The sequence below is a fragment of the Lethenteron reissneri genome, chromosome 25 (genome assembly GCF_015708825.2).
Source record: "Lethenteron reissneri isolate LAM-NWPU_2019-01 chromosome 25, ASM1570882v1, whole genome shotgun sequence".
Lineage (NCBI taxonomy): Eukaryota > Metazoa > Chordata > Hyperoartia > Petromyzontiformes > Petromyzontidae > Lethenteron > Lethenteron reissneri.
In genome coordinates, this window is record NC_083803.1 from 15302077 (window position 1) to 15322465 (window position 20389).

The 20389-nt window shown below is 51.4% G+C and overlaps 1 protein-coding gene across 1 annotated transcript in view; it reads right to left on the minus strand.

Annotated features, from left to right (window-relative positions):
* The window catches only part of SLC25A21 (solute carrier family 25 member 21), a 136661-nt gene that overhangs the window by 24884 nt on the left and 91388 nt on the right, over positions 1-20389 (minus strand). The window contains exons 2-3 of the mRNA XM_061559473.1: positions 15246-15294; positions 719-802 (exon numbers count right to left, since the gene is read on the minus strand). Coding sequence (XP_061415457.1) covers positions 719-802; positions 15246-15294 — 133 coding nt within the window. The remainder of the gene's footprint in view (positions 1-718; positions 803-15245; positions 15295-20389) is intronic.

Here is a 20389-nt window from a genome sequence, read left to right on the forward strand (position 1 = left end):
AAACAAGGTAGACTGCCATAAAATCACCTCGTCATTACTTCACAAGTGGCTCTTTAGGAGTCGAGCCAACGCATAACCACTTGATGCCCATTATTAAAAAAAAGCATTTCTTTTTACTGAAGGAGGAAATAAATTAAAAGGCGAGAGAGAGAGAGACGCACACACACACACACAAACCGACGGTGACAGAGAGAGAGAGCGAGAGACGGGAATGAGCGAATGACGATGCATTTGTACCGCTCGAATATTAAGATTCATTTTCCATCGGGCGAAAAAGTACTAATGTCAAAGGTAAGCGGTTTTAATTTTGCAATCCGTCAGCCTGCTTGCCGCCTATGCAACCTGGGCAATGGGCAACTATTGCCTCGGTGCCGATTGACGTCGTGAGCATGGCAACAGGAGTTCAGCCTCAGCACTGGCTGGCATTGTGTGTGCCAGGGGGGTGGGGGGGGGCTGGGAGGACGTGGGGGTGGGGTGGGGAGGTAGGGAGGGGGGAGTGACAGAACAAGCAGAAACCTGACCCCGTCCTCTTGACCCGTCTCAATACGCACATGTTGCTTTGCTTGTGTCAACCTTTGCGTGACAGCCAACATATTAATTTCTCCAGGGCGGAGGAGGCGATATGGGACGTGCTTACAGGTAAGGGAAATGTAATATGGGGACGACCTATTTGACTTACAACAACAACAACAACAATAAAAACAACGGCAAGACATACCCCTCTTTGCGATACATTGTCCGGAAACAATCCGCCAGACTTTTGTAGCTGTTCGGGTCATTTTTGCCACGCTGAATTTGAAATCTGCAACAACAAACAACAGAAACCACCAATCAACAAACAACAACAACAGCAACAACAAAAGTAACCCTGAGTCGCAACACTTAACGACGAGAACAACAACAACAACAAACTCGGGTTATGAAACACGTGCCTCTTATTCTGCTTACTGCGTACGGCTGATGTAGTTGCGTGTCTCCTCCGTATTTGTGGATCGGGGCCATTGCGGCGTTAAACGATGCACGGCCCGTTGCTGGATGACCGCAGTCGCCACGCTATTACCGGAGAGTTTGTTTTTAATCTTCCATTTGTGCATCATCAGGTATCACCGCATCTGTAGCCACGGTTTGTGCGACAGACGCGATTTAGGGTGGGAAGATCAAACCCAGAGATTTAGTTTTTTTCTGCGCGGATCGTGGCAAATCGACACATCCACGAATTTCTATTCTTTCAACAACATACAAAACTCCCTCCAACGTTCCCCTGACGTCCACGTGAGATCGCGTGGGGTAGGGGGAGGTGATCATTACACCCTTGCGAACACGCGGGGGAGGGGAGGGGGGGCGACGAGGGGGGAGGGGGGAGAGGCGAGAAAGTCAGCTGAGCGGAGATTGTTTATTGCATCTTCGGTGCTTCGTCGACAAGGTTTTATGTCGGTGGCGCAAGAGGGCATCGACATGAAAGTGGCCCCCGGCTGGCGGCCTTTACGAGCGGGCGTTAACGCGACCACTGGCAGGGCCCTTTCATGGGGATCTCCGGCGCCTCGGCAGGCCGCAGGCCCCCAACCATTAAAGCCGCACGCGCACGCGCGCGCACGCACGCGCACGCCGCTCTCGGCTCTTAAAGCAGCCGGGGGAACGAGGATCATCGTCACGAGCTGCGCGCGAAGATGCTGGCCGAGGATGAGGTGGTCGAGGAAGATTGCGTCTCCCGCACACGTACAAACTTGTATTATTATGATGATGAGGATGACGAGAGGGGGGGGGTGACGCGGAGGAGAACGAGGTGGTTGAAGAGGATGAGGGGGACAAGGAAGAGGGCGAGAGGGAGGATGACGGGGAAGAGGAGGATGGCCACTTCTATTCTTCACATTTTCTAGCCCATCCAGACACGGAGAGGAGTATTCATAATCGCCACCGCCATCGTCGTCATCAGTGGGTCAAACACACACGTACGCACAAACGTGCTCGCACGTGCACACGCGCATACAAAAGTGTAAATAAAGGGCAGAGAAAAAATAAATTCATTGTCGTCGTTGTCATGGTCGATATCGGTGTTCACACGAGGAGGATGGGGAACCCCGTGTCCACTATTAATTTTTTTCCCAATGTTCAACCACACTCAACAAAGGTAAAGAGCCCCCGTATAGCGTTGGCAGACTTGAGGGGCAAGTGCTGTTAGCGCGCACCTATGAAGGCTGGCACGGCACACGAGGCGCCAGGGCGCCTTTGTCTCCCCAGTGGCGATGTTTACACACCGCACCAGGTTCTTCATTTGAGGCTGAATCGACCTAGGGGAGGCCTAGGACCGGATCGCATAACCATCACTCGTGTTGGTGGCCATGAGCCGGAATCGAACTCGGGTCGTCGGATTCGCAGCGCAGCACCCTAACCGCGGCGCCACCACTCCCGACAAATGTTCACGGACACAACAGGCGTGCACACACACACACATTCAGCATGTCTGCATCCCCATAAACCTTCAGCATTAGTGCTATAAACAAAATCACCAAAGTTGCCGGGTAACATGCCATATTGGGATACAACTCTTAAAATAAAGGGGCTAAAGACAAACAGTCCTTTATAAATACTGTTCACAAAAGACACGTCTATTTCTTTCAACTGTTATATATTGTCGATAAATGTTGTGATGTCCTGGTGCGGCGGCTAGAATAATAGAGCACGTTTCTTAATTGGGGCCCTCACCCACCCCTGACCACACGAGTCTGTCCACCCAGCAGCAGAACTGGCTTCACCACTGCGAGTTGATCGGCAGGTCACGTGTGCGGTGGGGTAAAGTGCGGGCACTCCCCAACCTCTTGCAAGACGTCTGTGCAACGAGGAGGAATAGGGAGAGAAAGAGAAACAAAAAAAATCCTCTACAGTAGCTCTCTATGGCTCCCATCTAGTGGAGATCATTCCACCAGCAGTGGCACGGCAAGAAATTGCAGCCCTGCGCCTTCGCTACTGCCGTATATGTCAACAAGGCCATGGGACATGAGGATGACATGGACCTTTCAATCCACGGCTGGATAGTTCACAGCTAAAAGAGACACCGTGAGAGAGACTCGGAGTCATGATGAGGGGTGGGTGGGGATAGGGGACTACAGTGATCGTTCATTTCTCGCGATTCATATTCTTGGTTCTTTCGCTAAAGGCAAGTAGAAGGGAAACAATAAAATTATAAAAATATAAAACAATACAATTCTCACGACGTTTCGACTGCAACACAAGTAATCGTCATCAGGGGTGAAAAACACAGCAACTTCGTGAGAATTGTATTGTTTTATATTTTTAGTATTTTATTGTTTCCCTTCTACGTGACTTTACCGAAAGAACCAAGAATATCAATCCCTGCAGTCACGAAAGCCTTAAATCGAAATTCTTGCGATTTATTCACAAGTCTTGGTCTTCGTATGGTCCTTTTTTGGTTTATCCACTGCTGGATGAGGACCTCCCCACACCGCGATAGGAAATCTCAAAGTCTGCGTGCTTTAAGAGCAGAGGCAATGCCGAATGTGCTAATCGTTATCATGTATGTGGAAGCATAGTAAGTGCAGTACAACAATGCCAGCGGGTTCTTCATGGACCAACATTCTCCTCCGGTCCTACTTTCAAGTTTCCGCGCCGCGCAATTTTTACAAAAGTTGGTAAGAACCGTAAAACTTCCCGTCATAAATCAGCACGAAATACGGACGACGGATAATGTCTTGGTGAACTTTCGTTGCAAAATAATCGGTCTGCGAACGCGATGGATTTTTTTTCCGTTGCCAAAAAATAATGAGCCCGCACGAAAAAAATAAAAATACGTGGACAAAAACTGTCACGACATAAATGTAACCCGCAACGGCGGCCGTGCAACACCGAGCTATTAAAATAGACGAGGGAAAAAGCGCAGCCCTGCAAGTTGCCTGCTTATGCCACTGCCGGGCGGAAGGGCCTTCCTTCACATCGCTATGACTCTATAGAAGAGGGTATTTTTGGCCTACTCTTCCACGCTGGGCAGATGTCTTGGAAGAGATGGGAGTACCCACATTTTGCCCCACAACACTCAACCTGCAAGTTGACTGGCTGTGGTTTACCTATGCGTACTGCTGTGGACATACAGAGAAGTGGGGGGGGGGGGGGGGGGGGGGGGCGATATTCAAGAAATTTGAAACTTGTTTCAAATGCCACGGCGGGAGATTGCATCGAACCAGCAACCTCCAAATTGCACCATAGCAAAAACACTATTACAAAAACATGTTTTTAGAGTCCTTTAAAATATATATATTTCTTAACGAATCACAGCCACTGGGAAGACAAGCACCACGCATCGTCCCGTTCTAATAAAACAAAAACAACACTTAAACTTTCCATTCTTCGTTATTTGTGCCGTAAACATGGGATTCCGCGAGTGTTGTTTACGGTAAAGTTCTTGGACAAAGCGCCAGGGAAGACCGGTGATGTGTCGTGGCCACCGTGGGCAGCTCTAAAGCCTTCACGGGAAGTGGCAGCGCACAAGGGATGAGCCGTAGCACTCGGGCGCGATTCACCGATCCGTCACCACAACGCCGGGCTTAGGGTTTCCCATTCAGGGTCCGATGGCCCACAAAAATAAAAGGGGGCCCCACCTATAATCCTCTCTCCCCCCCCCCCACACAACTCGCCCCGGCGTCAAAACACGTCCCGAGATAAGACGACAGCGTCTGCACCAGTCACGGGATTTCTCCAAAATGCCGTAATCCGACGAAAGGTCTCGTGGGATGACACCTGGAAGGGGCCGTTGGTGCCACGATATTCCGGACAGACGCGTCATCGCGCGTGTAGGGGGCCCACGTGACAGCTACAGCAGCAGCAGCTACAGCAGCAGCAGCTACAGCAGCAGCTACAACAGCAGCTACAGCAGCAGCTATAGCAGCAGCAGCTACAGCAGCAGCAGCTACAGCAGCAGCAGTGGGTGTACTCTCACGGGTGGTGTGCGCTCCTCGGGCTATTTGCTCGTAAACTTGTATAAATCCACTGCTGGATGAGTGTCTCAACACACCACGTGTATCTCGAGCCGGTTGTTAGGATGGTGCGCGCCGGTTCAGAAGGCGGACGGGGAGCTTTGAAGTGGGAGCGTACAAGTATGGTAACGGCAATCGATTTTCGCTGCACTGCATGCCCACGACTGAACACCACACACGTATGTGTGCATGTATGTCAGTAGCGTGACTAGCGTGGGGGCAGGGGGTGCCTTGCCCCCCCCCCTCCCCCCTGGTGGTCAAAGCTACGAGTTGGGGCCCCCTTGACAACCACCATGAGGTTTGTTTTCAACAGTATCGGGGCATCACCGGATCGATTTACGCACCCCCTGAACTGATAATGTAGTAATTACGCTACCGATGGATGTATGATGAACTTCCTTCGCACCGTACGTTGCAACACAAGCATCCGCCGCGACGTCTTTGTGCCCGGCGGCCGGCGGTCGAGCAGGCGGGCGGGCCCATCCAAGCGCTGTGCGCGCTCAACGTCTGCTTAGCGTCTAAGAGCCGCCGAACATCGGGCGCGTTCCTGGGTGACCGTGGTGGTGCTGGGCTCGAGACTGCATCTCCTGTGCCGCGCGGAGGAGGACGTCGTCGGCTCGATTGGACGCCGGGAAGGGTGACAGAGGTGGCCGACGCTCACCCGAAGCTCTGCCCCTCTGCACGATGAAAAGGCGCTTTTGACTTACAGCTTCTGCTGTGAACGGTCAATTGGGCATTCACGTGGACACCTTCAACGTTAAACTCGCTCCATATCCTCCAAAGGAATGGCTCATCCAAGTGGGTGTGCGTGTGTGTGTACACGTGCGTGCATCTCTTATCATCTGTGCGATGCCTCGTTCGTGAAAGCTCGATTGCCCGAAACGTTACGCTCTTGTGCGTTCCGCGATGAGATGGGGGTTGTTGTTTTTTTTCGAAGCGGAGCTTAATTTTGTCGAAATTGCAACTTCAAGCGACGCCGTGGCTGAGCGGCGCGGGGACGCGATGCCCTCAGTGTTAGACCAGAGGACGCCGAAAGGCGATCAGTACAGAGGCAATGCGAGTATCAACGTGTCAATAGCTCGGGTTGAGCAGTTATATATTTGGGACCGTTTTGCTTCGTCACAGGTTTCTGTTCGGCGTTTTAACATCCGAACACACGTGTTTCATGATCACGTGCCGTCTCATGCGCAGCGGACGTTGAACATCTCCTGCGGACGTCATTCGAAAACATCGCGCGCCGGCGTGACGATCCAAACTTAGCAGCGTCAAAGCATTAAACCAATTGGGATCACACAGACAGGGGGGGGGGGCAACATCACCCCCCCCCCCCGCCGACCCCACCCCCTCTCCTACTGCGGAACGACTGCAGACCGTGTCTCTGAAACCCCGACAGCGCCTTTCCTTGCGTGATCATCGCCCGTGTGTGCTAGGGGGACGGTGCGAACACCGTGCAAACCCATGGTTGTTGTTGTCGTTGTTGTCGTTGTTGCTGTTTCATTAACTTCATTTATCTCTGCTCTGAGATGTCAGGTGAGCACTCTTTGGAGGGCATACAAAATGCGGATGAAGCTGTTTTAAGCAAAATTCCTCCAGAAGTAGTTCTTTGAAGTCATTTTCCGTGGCCATTATCCAACAATGGGTGATGATGCACTGTGACATGCAATTCCACACCGGTATTGTCTTCAGCTTATTATTTTACTGTTGGGTTTTGTGATGACCATAATACCACAACGACATCTCGACAAATATATGTTTCGGTAAAAAAATACCTTCGTGTCACGTAAGTTAAACAATGAGAGGAAAAAAATGTGTTCTTCATAAAGTAATATTTTTTTCCCTGATTTTAATTGACATGTACTCATTTTTTTTTCTTTTGCGATGAAAGCATCGACTGAAGCAATGCGTAATTATTTTACTCCAGGACATCACGAGGACCATATGGTTCCAACAAGACGGATGTGGCTTATTTATCTAGAAAAATGCAACCATTAGTTTCCTTTGTTTATTTTTTATCCTTCAATGTGAAATATGAAAGAAAAAAACCTTCTTTATTTTAAGTAGCAATCAAAATCAGGGGCCATAATTTTACAGTTTATGTGCGGCCACATGACCAAAAAATGCCGCGTGCTTTTTTTATCGACCCTTATTTGGATAAACTCGCCCCCCCCCCCCCGCCATAGGAATGTGGAATTTTCACCAATGGCTCGGGGTTGTAAACAGGCGCCGAGAACCCATCTCAATGCTCATATGAGCAGGAAACCGCTTGGAACAGCACACCCACCATTTCAAACACCTAAATCAGCACGAGCATCGTCAACCATGGTCAATCCACTGCTGGATTAAAGGCCTACCCTACCCCTCACCCCAACCCCCCAAATCCGCCACCACCTTTCACGACCGTGCCATATAATTATCCACCCGTCACCTGCACATGAACCGAGTTCATCGCTTCATCTCCTGGTCGGGCGTCCCGCGATCGTCTGCTACAACACTGTTTATAAAACGAAACCGTCAGCGAGTAGCGGGCGTCAGGAGAGGAGTTGGTGTCATGGGTCCAGCTGTCGGGACCGGCTCTCGGGACCACGGTCAGGACCGCTTGTGGCTCAGGCTATCGGGACCGGCTATGGTGGCTGGTGGGCCAGCGGGCAGGTGGCCACTATGTGCGGAATTTCATAACGAAGGCCCGAGCCGGGGCGGCCTGGGCAGGGCGGCTAAATCAACATCGGTCGCAGGCGGCTCGCGAGTGGGCAATCTGCGTCTCCCCCATGCCGCCGCCCCCCGTCGACTGAACCCCCCCCCCCCCTCCCTCGCTGCTGGCGAAGTCTCCGAGGGACATTTGCGCCCCATGGCCACGCGACGGGCAACCGAGCGGAGCGCGTTCCACTCCCTGTCCCTCGGCGGTGTCAATTCTCCACGCTTCTTTTGCGCACTTCGTCGCCCCGTCGTTCCGTTCTCCATGTCGACCGTCCGCGCGTCTGTTCCACACGTGCGTTTCAGTCACGGTTCACTTTTGCCAAATTTTCAAAATGTGAAATCGCTCGATTGGGAAAACACAAAGCAATACACCTCCCGCCTATTGCGCAACGCCAGCAGTGCGCTCGTGAACGAAGCGTTAAGTCCGTGCGTGGCTTTCCCAGCACATTGCTATGCTGATGTGTTCCATTCCATACACAGAGTACTGTATATATGAACCACAATACCTTGGCGATCTCGTCACGGAGCGTAAACCATCACGCGAACTCTGCGGTCATCCTCGCAATAACAGCAGCGGCGGCTTCTGGCTCGGCCGTTGAACAAAGGCGGCGGTCACCGCATCGCGTGGCGCTTTCGGATGCGCCTCTGCGGCCGTCTGGAACACTCTTCCTTCCGGTATTAGGAAGCCACTGCAGCTATGTACTTTTAAATCATATAGATTGGAAACGAATTTCTTTAGAGCTGCTTTTTATGTTTAGTTTGTTGTCTATCCCCCACACCACCGATTGCCGTGGTTGGCTACGTACGGCGCGAAAGAAGTAAAATGCACAGTACAGACATATACACGCAGTGACAATGCTTTATCGAGTGTGCAGGTGGTGCAACTACACCGGGGCAGTGGGCTATAAAGAAGGGGGTGGGGGTCTATATTTGCGAGAAGAAGAATCCATCTTCTTGGTTCTTTCGGTAAAGTCACGTAGAAGGGAAATAATAAAATAATAAAAATAAAACATAATAAAATACAATTCTCACGACGTTTCGGCCACAACGCAAGCAGCCGTCCTCAGGTGAAGAACAGGGCTGTCGGAAAGACAGCGTCTGAATGAACACCACCAAGCTTAGAATGTCAACGTTGTGTATGTATGTTGAACATGTGCATGACATGTATGTCGAACTTCTTTTGCACCGTACGTAGTCAACCGTGCGAATCGGAGGTGCGGGGGAAAGGAAATAACACTCAACACAAAATAAAAAAAAACATGTCGCGTAAAAAAACTGTGCCTCCACTGGTACCGGACTGCACGGTTGCATTGTTAATTCTACTTCAGTTACACCGTACACGTACTGTGTGCAATGTTAAGTCCAGTACCTTGCATAAAACAACTTATATATACACACACACACAGGCTGCTGAGAATGTGCAACAATACCACTAGAAATGTGACTCCGGGCTCTGGAGACCACGTGGAGAAGATTCGAGGCACGCGTTGACAATGATGGGGAACAAATGTAGACTTTTTGACTTTTTGAAGCTCTTAACATACATTTGTTATCTCCATTAAAATCGATCGTTCCATATAAATGTTTACATTTGTTTAAGCCCCTGTATATCTGTACCCGGCACACCACATCCACAATAGCTCTTGACATGGCCGTGGCTACCAGTAATCGCGTGTCGACTTCGAGTGCGTGTGACCACTCTGAACCCCTCTGTGGACCGCTTGTACAATTGACCAAAAAAATGCAGGGTGGGGGGGGGGGTGAAGTGCATGTTTTACGTCAATTGTAAAATCAGTGTGAGTCTGACAAATAAATAGATGCAAAATCATAAACAGGATGACCGACATCGTTGTACGTCACGAAATATGAGACAATAAACTATGAGGGACCGTGCAAGTAAAGTTATGCACGCTCACATGCACGAAGATGAGGACGCGAAACTCCACAACGCCTCATGGTTGCCGCTAATGGTCGCGACTCGAAACTCGTTCAGAGCGAAAACAACTAAAATGTCTGCGCTATCAAAATTCCAACTGTCCAGGCTATTGAGATCCCCACTGTCCAGACTATTGAGGTCCACACTGTCCAGACTATTGAGATCCCCACTGTCCAGGCTATTGAGATCCGCACTGTCCAGGCTATTGAGGTCCCCACTGTCCAGGCTATTGAGGTCCCCACTGTCCAGGCTATTGAGATCCACACTGTCCAGGCTATTGAGATCCCCACTGTCCAGGCTATTGAGATCCCCACTGTCCAGGCTATTGAGGTCCCCACTGTCCAGGCTATTGAGGTCCCCACTGTCCAGGCTATTGAGATCCACACTGTCCAGGCTATTGAGATCCCCACTGTCCAGGCTATTGAGATCCACACTGTCCAGGCTATTGAGATCCCCACTGTCCAGGCTATTGAGGTCCCCACTGTCCAGGCTATTGAGGTCCCCACTGTCCAGGCTATTGAGATCCACACTGTCCAGGCTATTGAGATCCCCACTGTCCAGGCTATTGAGATCCACACTGTCCAGGCTATTGAGATCCCCACTGTCCAGGCTATTGAGATCCCCACTGTCCAGGCTATTGAGGTCCCCACTGTCCAGGCTATTGAGATCCCCACTGTCCAGACTATTGAGATCCCCACTGTCCAGACTATTGAGATCCACACTGTCCAGGCTATTGAGATCCCCACTGTCCAGGCTATTGAGATCCCCACTGTCCAGGCTATTGAGGTCCCCACTGTCCAGGCTATTGAGATCCCCACTGTCCAGGCTATTGAGGTCCCCACTGTCCAGACTATTGAGGTCCCCACTGTCCAGACTATTGAGGTCCCCACTGTCCAGACTATTGAGATCCCCACTGTCCAGGCTATTGAGGTCCCCACTGTCCAGGCTATTGAGGTCCCCACTGTCCAGGCTATTGAGATCCACACTGTCCAGGCTATTGAGGTCCACACTGTCCAGACTATTGAGATCCCCACTGTCCAGGCTATTGAGATCCCCACTGTCCAGGCTATTGAGGTCCCCACTGTCCAGGCTATTGAGGTCCACACTGTCCAGACTATTGAGATCCCCACTGTCCAGGCTATTGAGATCCCCACTGTCCAGGCTATTGAGGTCCCCACTGTCCAGGCTATTGAGGTCCACACTGTCCAGGCTATTGAGGTCCACACTGTCCAGACTATTGAGATCCCCACTGTCCAGGCTATTGAGATCCCCACTGTCCAGACTATTGAGATCCACACTGTCCAGACTATTGAGATCCCCACTGTCCAGGCTATTGAGATCCCCACTGTCCAGGCTATTGAGATCCACACTGTCCAGACTATTGAGATCCCCACTGTCCAGACTATTGAGATCCCCACTGTCCAGACTATTGAGATCCCCACTGTCCAGGCTATTGAGATCCCCACTGTCCAGGCTATTGAGATCCCCACTGTCCAGGCTATTGAGATCCCCACTGTCCAGACTATTGAGATCCGCACTGTCCAGACTATTGAGGTCCCCACTGTCCAGACTATTGAGATCCCCACTGTCCAGACTATTGAGATCCCCACTGTCCAGACTATTGAGATCCCCACTGTCCAGGCTATTGAGATCCGCACTGTCCAGACTATTGAGGTCCCCACTGTCCAGACTATTGAGATCCCCACTGTCCAGACTATTGAGGTCCCCACTGTCCAGACTATTGAGATCCCCACTGTCCAGACTATTGAGATCCCCACTGTCCAGACTATTGAGATCCCCACTGTCCAGGCTATTGAGATCCGCACTGTCCAGACTATTGAGGTCCCCACTGTCCAGACTATTGAGATCCCCACTGTCCAGACTATTGAGATCCCCACTGTCCAGACTATTGAGATCCCCACTGTCCAGGCTATTGAGATCCGCACTGTCCAGACTATTGAGATCCGCACTGTCCAGACTATTGAGATCCCCACTGTCCAGACTATTGAGATCCCCACTGTCCAGACTATTGAGATCCCCACTGTCCAGACTATTGAGATCCCCACTGTCCAGACTATTGAGATCCCCACTGTCCAGGCTATTGAGATCCCCACTGTCCAGGGTATTGAGATCCGCACTGTCCAGACTATTGAGGTCCCCACTGTCCAGACTATTGAGATCCCCACTGTCCAGACTTTTGAGATTCCCACTGTCCAGACTATTGAGATCCCCACTGTCCAGACTTTTGAGATTCCCACTGTCCAGACTATTGAGGTCCCCACTGTCCAGACTTTTGAGATTCCCACTGTCCAGACTATTGAGGTCCCCACTGTCCAGACTATTGAGGTCCCCACTGTCCAGACTATTGAGGTCCCCACTGTCCAGACTTTTGAGATTCCCACTGTCCAGACTATTGAGGTCCCCACTGTCCAGACTATTGAGATCCCCACTGTCCAGACTATTGAGGTCCCCACTGTCCAGACTTTTGAGATTCCCACTGTCCAGACTATTGAGGTCCCCACTGTCCAGACTTTTGAGATTCCTACTGTAACTGACAACGAGTAAATGAGGAATAATTCCGTGGTGCATTTGTTCGCGCACTGAATTTGCGATCCAGATGTTGCCAGATTCCACTCAAGCTCCCGGCGCGGCATAGTTCATATAAAAGAAAAGTCACACCACACTTATCTGATCGCCGGGTTCATGTGCAGTGGGGTAAAGCGTCGGCAACTCCCATCACTGCCACCAAGACGTCTGGGCCAGCGTGCGAGAGGGCAATTGCACAAGCATCGGTGCGAGCGAGCAATTGCAGGGGCTGCGCCTACAACTTGTTTTCTTTCACCCCCTCCACACCCACCCCACTACCTTAAAAACAGAGAGGCACAGAGAAAGGTGGAACACAGACAGAGTGGGCAGGCGGCGGCGGCGGCTCGAGACGCCTCGATGAGCCACAGAATTTTATCTCCCCACTGCACGCGGGTTAATAAGGCTAATGAGAGGCCGTTAAAGCTGATGGGGTTCAGATGGAGATCAGGCATCAGCTTCTTTCCTGTCACCAGCGCCGCACCGCGCCGACGCCAGCCCATAATTGGCCGCATAACGTCCCGCCGCTTAACAGGGCTTTCGACGGGGGGGGAACGGGGGGAGGGCACGGGAGCGGGGCAGGTTTCGTCATTCGGGGAAGTCGCCTCCTAACAGCGAACTTGCGCGCCGTAATCCACCGCACGTACGGCGGCTCGGCTCGCACCGCTGGTACTCGCGCTCTGAGATTGAGGCATAGAGAGAGGCAGAGAGAGAGGCAGAGAGAGAGGGAGAGAGAGAAGAGTCCCCGAGTTGCGGAGATCACGGGCAGTGCTGCTGCGTGCGTCGCACACACAAAGAGAAAGGTCCACCCCGTAACGCCTTTTAAACAGACTATTGGGGCAAGTGTGCTGTGAGCGAGTAGCACGTAGTCAACAGTGCTAGGGGCACGCAGCTTTCTGGGCCAGTGTGATGAGACAAAGATCCCCTGTATAGCCTTAATATAATGTAGGGGCAAGTGCTGTGAGCAGGCACACCATGAAGTCCGGCACAGCACACGATGGCATGGGTGGCCAGCACCACGCTCCGCTGCCTTTGTCTCCCCGATGTTTACACACCGCACCAGGTACTCATTTTAGGCTCAGTCGACCTATGGTAGGGCCCAGGACCGGTTGAGATAATCGTCGCTGGTTGTTGACCGTGAGCGATAATCTAACCTGGGTGTCCGGGTTCGTAGCGCAGCACGCTTACTGCTACACTGCCGCTCACACCCACACACACACGCGCGCGCACGTGCGCGCGCACGCACTGAACGCAGTTGAGATTTTTTTCTTCCTTTCCATTTTTTACAGATGACATAACTTTTTATGCAGAGTTGTAAAGGTTTGATCACCATGTAATTTGCTTACCCGCCTCGCTCTCACTCCGTGCAGCATTTATGCCCAAAAACGCAACGTATAGGCTGCCTTATTGCGTTGTACACTTTTATGCCTTCTCGCAATTTGAACGACGGGGCCGAGCCAAAAAAAAAATCTTGGAGCTCTCTCTCTGTGTGTGTGTGCCCTGAAGAGGGCTGCGTGTGCGGAATGTGCTGGGCAATGCTGATGTCATCCCGACATGCACAGCATGCTGGGAATCCCCGCTACGTTTTGCTGCCAGTTAGACACCCTCTTTGCGTGCATATTTACAGAAACTCGAGGTCGTGGCGGCTCGGGATTTTTTTGTTGATGACGGTGTCAAGAGCGCAATGAACAACATTGGACACGCGACCTCTTAGAGCAGGAGTCCACGACCCCTTGGAGCAAGGGATCGGCAACCTGCCGGCTCTGGAGCTGCGTGCTGACTCTTTGGGTTGACCCCCCTCCCCCCCCCTTCTTTCGCGGGGAGCGGTTTTTCTTTTAAATAAATGGTCAACGTAATTTAATGTAAAGATAATTGATTGACTATGATAATAATAGGGGTTTTCCCCTTTTTTTCTGGCAACAAAACTGAAACCTTTTTACGAGGATTCATGTCTGCATTAACCACAATACTTGCAGTCGAAATGCAAACAAAAAACACACTCTGATAATATATGCATTGTCCTTGAAACTGATTGGTCCACACCAAGGGACGGCTTTCTTTTGAGCCTCGACCCAATTGGTGCTAGACCAGAGGACACCAAAAGGCGTACAGCACAAAGACAATTCACTATCAAAGTAATGAGGGCTCGGGGTGAGCATCTACATCATTTGACCTCCTTTGCCAGTACAAAAAAAAGGTTTCAGTTTTGTTGCCAGAAAAAAGGGGAAAAACCCTATTATTATATGTTGGTACTGGCAAAGGAGGTCTAATGATGATTGAATATGGCCAGGGAATGGGTTGTAATATTCAATGTCTTTGCGACGACAAGATATACAACAATCAAACTGTATTAACTATTATAATGAGCCAAGAATATTTGTGTGTAACGCGCGTGATGTCACTCCACGTCGACCAGCCCCCCTCATTAATAATCATGAACAGGTGACGTCTTCCTATTGGACACCCCTCATTAATATTAATTATCGGGTGACGTCACTCTACATGGGGGAGGGCGAGGCGCCTCCTCCCCCCTCCTCAGCGTCAACTTACAACCCTCACTACAAAGGCAGAACCCTCACGTCACGCGATCTCCGTCACGCTGTTGAGACATCGAAGTAAAAAGGACGTCACGATGAACAAGAGATTAAACCTTTACATGAAATAAGTCTGTGTCACCGCGGCCTTACAAATTGCACGCGAATTGATGCAATGAATATAACGTCGCGGTCTGCTTTTCGCTTGCAAGTCTCAGATTACTGCAATACACCCGTCCTTGGACGGGCAAAAGGCTAGTAGTTAAATAATAACTAAGGGGGGCGGGGGGAGGGGATGGGAACTAAATAGACTCAGTTTATTCCAGCACCTACTTTGTTCATTTAAGCGAGATTTTGCGTTGTCATCTGCCGTATACCCGCTGCTTAGTGTACAATTAGCTCTGCGTGTGATGTGGCTCCTCGTGTTCTTCTTTGAAACACTGTCGACCCATGTCTTGGAGAGAATGAGCGGCACGCTCTAGAGGAGCGAGAGAGAGAAAGGGAGATGAGTACCTCGTCTTCACCACGTCCAGCGGGTGCATCAGACAGATTTCCACCAGCCCTGCAACAGAGGGAGACACAGCAGAGACTCAGGATCGCACAGAGACACAGACGTGGAACTCAACGATATATTTGGAGATTGCGGTGTCTCTCTCCCCGGTGGTCGCGTGGATTTTCCCCTCCACATTTAGAAACATGCCTTTCGCTTATTTTGATCAATTTGCTGCTATAAATGTTCACGTGACAAGCCACTTTGTTGAGCTATTATTTGTGGCAATGCCGCTTCTGAAAAATGAGTTATTACCTCGGTTGGCTTTACCTGGTAAGATTCAAAAAATAGTTTAGTTTTATTTTAATATTGTTTTAAGTGAGTGTAGTTAACCTTTCCTATCCTTTGCACTCCTTTCAATTTTTTTGGTATTGTTTGTTGTTGCAACTGTCTTACCTGCCCCCACTAGACATCTGCCAAAGAGAGCTTTAAATCTCATCGTATTCCTCCTGTGTGAATATTTAGATTCTGCTACCCGCCAGATTATTATGACTGCACCGCGTCAGAACCAATCATTGCCCCCCTAGCGGCAGACTCAATGCCCCGGGTCGCTCTTGCTAATGGCGCTCTATCCTGGTCTCATGTGTTCTCAACTCGTCAAATGACAGAAATAAACACGCGTCACTACTCATACCTTAATCTGGCGCTAAACCGAATTCGATATTTTTTTTGCTGCTGTAACGAACGGCATCTGCTTTATTTCTTTGTTTGAGGTACACAGTGCAGTCATACTGAACGCGGATTTGCGTGCGAAACTCCGGTTAGAAAAGTCACGGTGGGTTTATTTTTATTTTTGTTGTTGTTGCCATTTGTTCATTTTTTTTTATTTGTAATAGAAAAAATATAAACTCACAACAACAAAAAAATGTCAGAGGCACTTTACAAGTTTTCTCAGTCGAAACACCGCAACTCAAACCTCGGGGGGGGCGGTGGGGTGGAGGGGGAGCCACGTTGCTCTCTACCATCTCACAAGAGAGAGAGGGAAAGAGAGAGGGAGCTGTGCGTATTCTTTACACGGAGAAATGTACGTGTTATTAAATAAATAACTACATATGACTACTCCCATTGCCCCTTGGGGGCTCGGCGTGGAATCGTCCCGGGTGTAATTGCACCGAGAGCTCACGGGAGACCCGGGGCCACTTTGCGGTGTTCTCAACGCATGTTCCAGAAAGAGAAAGAAAAAAACATACACACACGTCCCCTCCACTGCATCCAGTTTCCTAACACAATGATGCAATCAAGGTCACGATTATTCAAATATTTTTTTTTGCCTGCCAGCTGCACTCGGGCTAGACTCGGCGCAAGAGCGAAACGCGGGGATGCACCAAAGGGGTGGAACTGTCGCTCAACGTTGGGAGCTCTGCATTGCCGCTGTTGCCGTCGATTGTCCCAAAACCCTGCCTCTTATCTCCTCTACGACGCCCCCCCCCTCCCCGCTCAAATATCCCACACTGAGATCGCCCCACGGGATCGCCCCGCGGGAATCGCCCCGCGTGATCTCAAATCCAGTGCCGAGTCAATTTCACCGGCTTCAAGATAGACTCGCTCCTGCCTGCATCTTCCCTCTCATCTCACTCTACGCCTCCTCTGCTCACCCCCGTTACATCTCCCCTCTTATCTCACTCTACGCCCCCTCCGCTCACCCCCGTTACATCTCCCCTCTCATCTCACTCTACGCCCCCTCCGCTCACCCCCGTTACATCTCCCCTCTCATCTCACTCTACGCCCCCTCCGCTCACCCCCGTTGCATCTCCCCTCTCATCTCACTCTACGTCCCCTCCGCTCACCCCCGTTACATCTCCCCTCTCATCTCACTCTGCTTTCTCTCGAAGCCTCCGGTCAACCATCGCTCAGTTGGAGGTCGCTGCATCCTCCTCTGCTGTCTCCCCACGCATAAGTCTGGAACTCCCTTCCCCGAACCGTCCGTGCTGTTCACTCAATGCCCCTGTTCAAGTCCAGGCACAACTGACTGCCTCTACCAACATAAAACATTCCCCACCAATGTTGCTGCACGCGTCTCGAGGATCGGTCACAATGAGACGCTCCGCGATCTAGAATCGCAGCGCATTGCCGTTATACAGCACGAAGTGCAGTCAAGCACATTGCGGTTGGCGAGACGGGAGAGGGTGGTGGTGGGGCTGAAGAGATGGGAGAGGGTGGTGGTGGTGGTGGGGTTGAAGAGACGGGAGAGGGTGGTGGTGGTGGTGGAGCTGAAGAGATGGGAGAGGGTGGTGGTGGTGGAGCTGAAGAGATGGGAGAGGGTGGTAGTGGTGGTGGTGTTGGTGGTGGTGGCGTTGAAGAGATGGGAGAGGGTGGTGGTGGTGGGGCTGAAGAGATGGGAGAGGGTGGTGGTGGAGCTGAAGAGATGGGAGAGGGTGGTGGAGGTGGTGGAGCTGAAGAGATGGGAGAGGCTGGTGGTGGTGGTGTTGGTAGTGGTGGTGGCGTTGAAGAGATGGGAGAGGGTGGTGGTGTTGGTGGTGGTGGAGCTGAAGAGATGGGAGAGGGTGGTGGTGGTGGCGCTGAAGAGACGGGAGAGGGTGGTGGTGGTGGTGGGGTTGACATTAGACCCGCATATGAGAAACAGCTACAGCGTTCGCGGTATTATTATCATCTAAAACTAAAATAATGTCTATTCGAATAAGTTGAGTCGCTCGGTGTTTTCCAAGCTGGAATTGTTTCTCTCTCCTCCCTCTCTTTCTCTCTCCACCTCATGCCCAGCCCGCTGTGATCTGCACGTGGTGTTTGTTTACTGTAGAATCCCGATTGTAACTGTCTGCGCTGTCCGGGTCGTGAAGAAGCCCCCGGCACGTGGCGCGAAACGTCGGACATCGTCGTGCCGAACAACGCGTGGTGCAACCTGAACGCGCATCAGAGAGCGGCACAGCAGCGATAGCCTGCGTGGCAGCGTTTAACCGTATTCACTGCCTCGCAAATGCTTTCACTGGGCAGATTATAAAGGGCGTGTACATATTTATTCTGTTCGCGAATCAGATTTTACTTAGAAGAACGTTTGCACGTGTATCCAACCTTTCATCTTCCCCAAACAACGTTAACGTTGTAAATTATCACTTATCATACGACAGAATTTTAGAAGGAGGAGAGGGAGAGGAAGATGAAGGAAGTTTGGCTGGTCGACTGGCTGACTGACTGGTTGACTGGCTGACTGGCTTTCACGTCCGGAGGGAGGGAGAGACGGACTGACGACATATTAAGTAGCAAGTCGAAATATAATTTGCCATTACTCTCCCTACCCAGGTATCCAACCCATGCTTGCAACTTCAGTGCGCCCACCACACTGCCACCAAACTTAAACAACGTATCGTAAAATATCTTGACCTAACCGTATCGTAAACACAACAGCGGCACCAAAGGCGATTACAATCCGCCAAGAAGCGATCTTACCACCCGTGCTGTCGTCATTTATGCGCGGTAAAGAAGGGCCAATGCCCCGAAACGTCGCCTATTACATATCATATTTTAAATCATCGCTGTGTTATTGACGAACGTGTTGAGTTGTGTGACTTTGTGTTAACCGTGGTGGGTGCGATGTCACCGTACGTGCGATCACAGGTGCTCGCCAACGGCACTTGCACCCCACGCGGTCTGCTCGGGCGATACGGGTGAACCTTTGTCTGCGTCTGTTCTTTGATGTCACAATCCGCTCGCGCGTCACGTGGCAAATACTATTGTGACGTCAGGAGGCGGGTAATGAAAGGAGACCGCTCCGAGACTTTCAACGCGAGCTGCGGCCGAGAACAACACCGACTGCAATCGTTTCCCAGGTGCAAAATCTTACGAACAGAAGTTGTCACCGCGCCCATATAATAATAATCATCATAAGCCCTGGCCCATCGACCACTTTCGCGGAGAGAATTCTGCCGTGGATCGGGCCACCTTGAGATGCTTCGACGCAATTTTCACTTCTGCCGGATCCAAGCCGCGATGATTTAAGTTCGGCCGGACACGGGAGGGTGGTGCGGGAGTTGGAAGGAGGCAGGCGGCAAGTGCGGTGATTTAAGACGTTAGGTGGGAGAAAAAAAACCAACAGGTAAAAGTCAGAGAGTGGTGAATAGACGGCCGTTCGGCTGGCAAAGCCTGCCTCGCCGATCGGTTTGGCGAGAGGACAATTGAGTCCGTGACAATGATTGGGTGGTCAGAGTCTCCCACTCAATCCATCAGTCAGCGAGCCTCATTAAATTCGTACACCGCAGCGCGCCGCGCTGGAGGAATTTCGCGAATGCTCACGGCCCAGCGCTCTGCGTGTCGACAAATGTTGACATTGGCCGAGAGCTCAAAACTGGAATATTCAGCTTTGTAAGCGTTAATGCGGGCGGGCGATCGGGCGGGCGGGCGCGCACAAAGACCACGACCCCCCCCACCCCCCCGTGCAGCCCACACAGGCTGCCGGGGCGAGTGCTGATTGGCGAGCACCCATGAAGGTCGACATGGTGTCCGAAGTGGGTGGTGTGGCCAGTAGCCACGCCCGGCCGCCTTTGTCTCCCCCATTGATTATGTTTTGCACACCGCGCCGGGGATCATCGCTGTTATAAAGTCGTGGCCGGGACTCGAGCTCGGGTCGCCGGGGTTCGTAGCTTCGTGCGCTAACCGCTGCGCCACCGCTCCCCCACAAATGTTGACATTGACCGAGAAGTCAACGCTGGTATATTCAGGATTTTAAGCGTCAATGCACCCTGATGCGGGTGCACACACAAAGACACACACAGAGAGAGACATACTACACTACCGCACCCCCATTTACACACGCACAACAAAGGCAAAATCTCCCGTATAGCCTCAACACACTTTTGCGGAAAGTGCTCTTAGCGCGCTCCTATGATGTACACAAAAAAGACAGAGATCCCGCGTATAGGCCTCACATACTTTTTGAGCCAAGTGCTGCAAGCGAACACCGAGAAAGGCCGCCACGACACACGTGGGTGGGTGGGTGGCCATTACCACGCCGGACCCGCCTTTGTCTCCCCAGTGGCGACGTTTACACACCGCGCTAAGTACTCATTTGAGGCTGACTCGACACAGACGCACACGCGCCTACGCGCGCACACACGCGCACGCGTAAAGGTGAGCGGTGAAAAAAACCCCGGCAAGC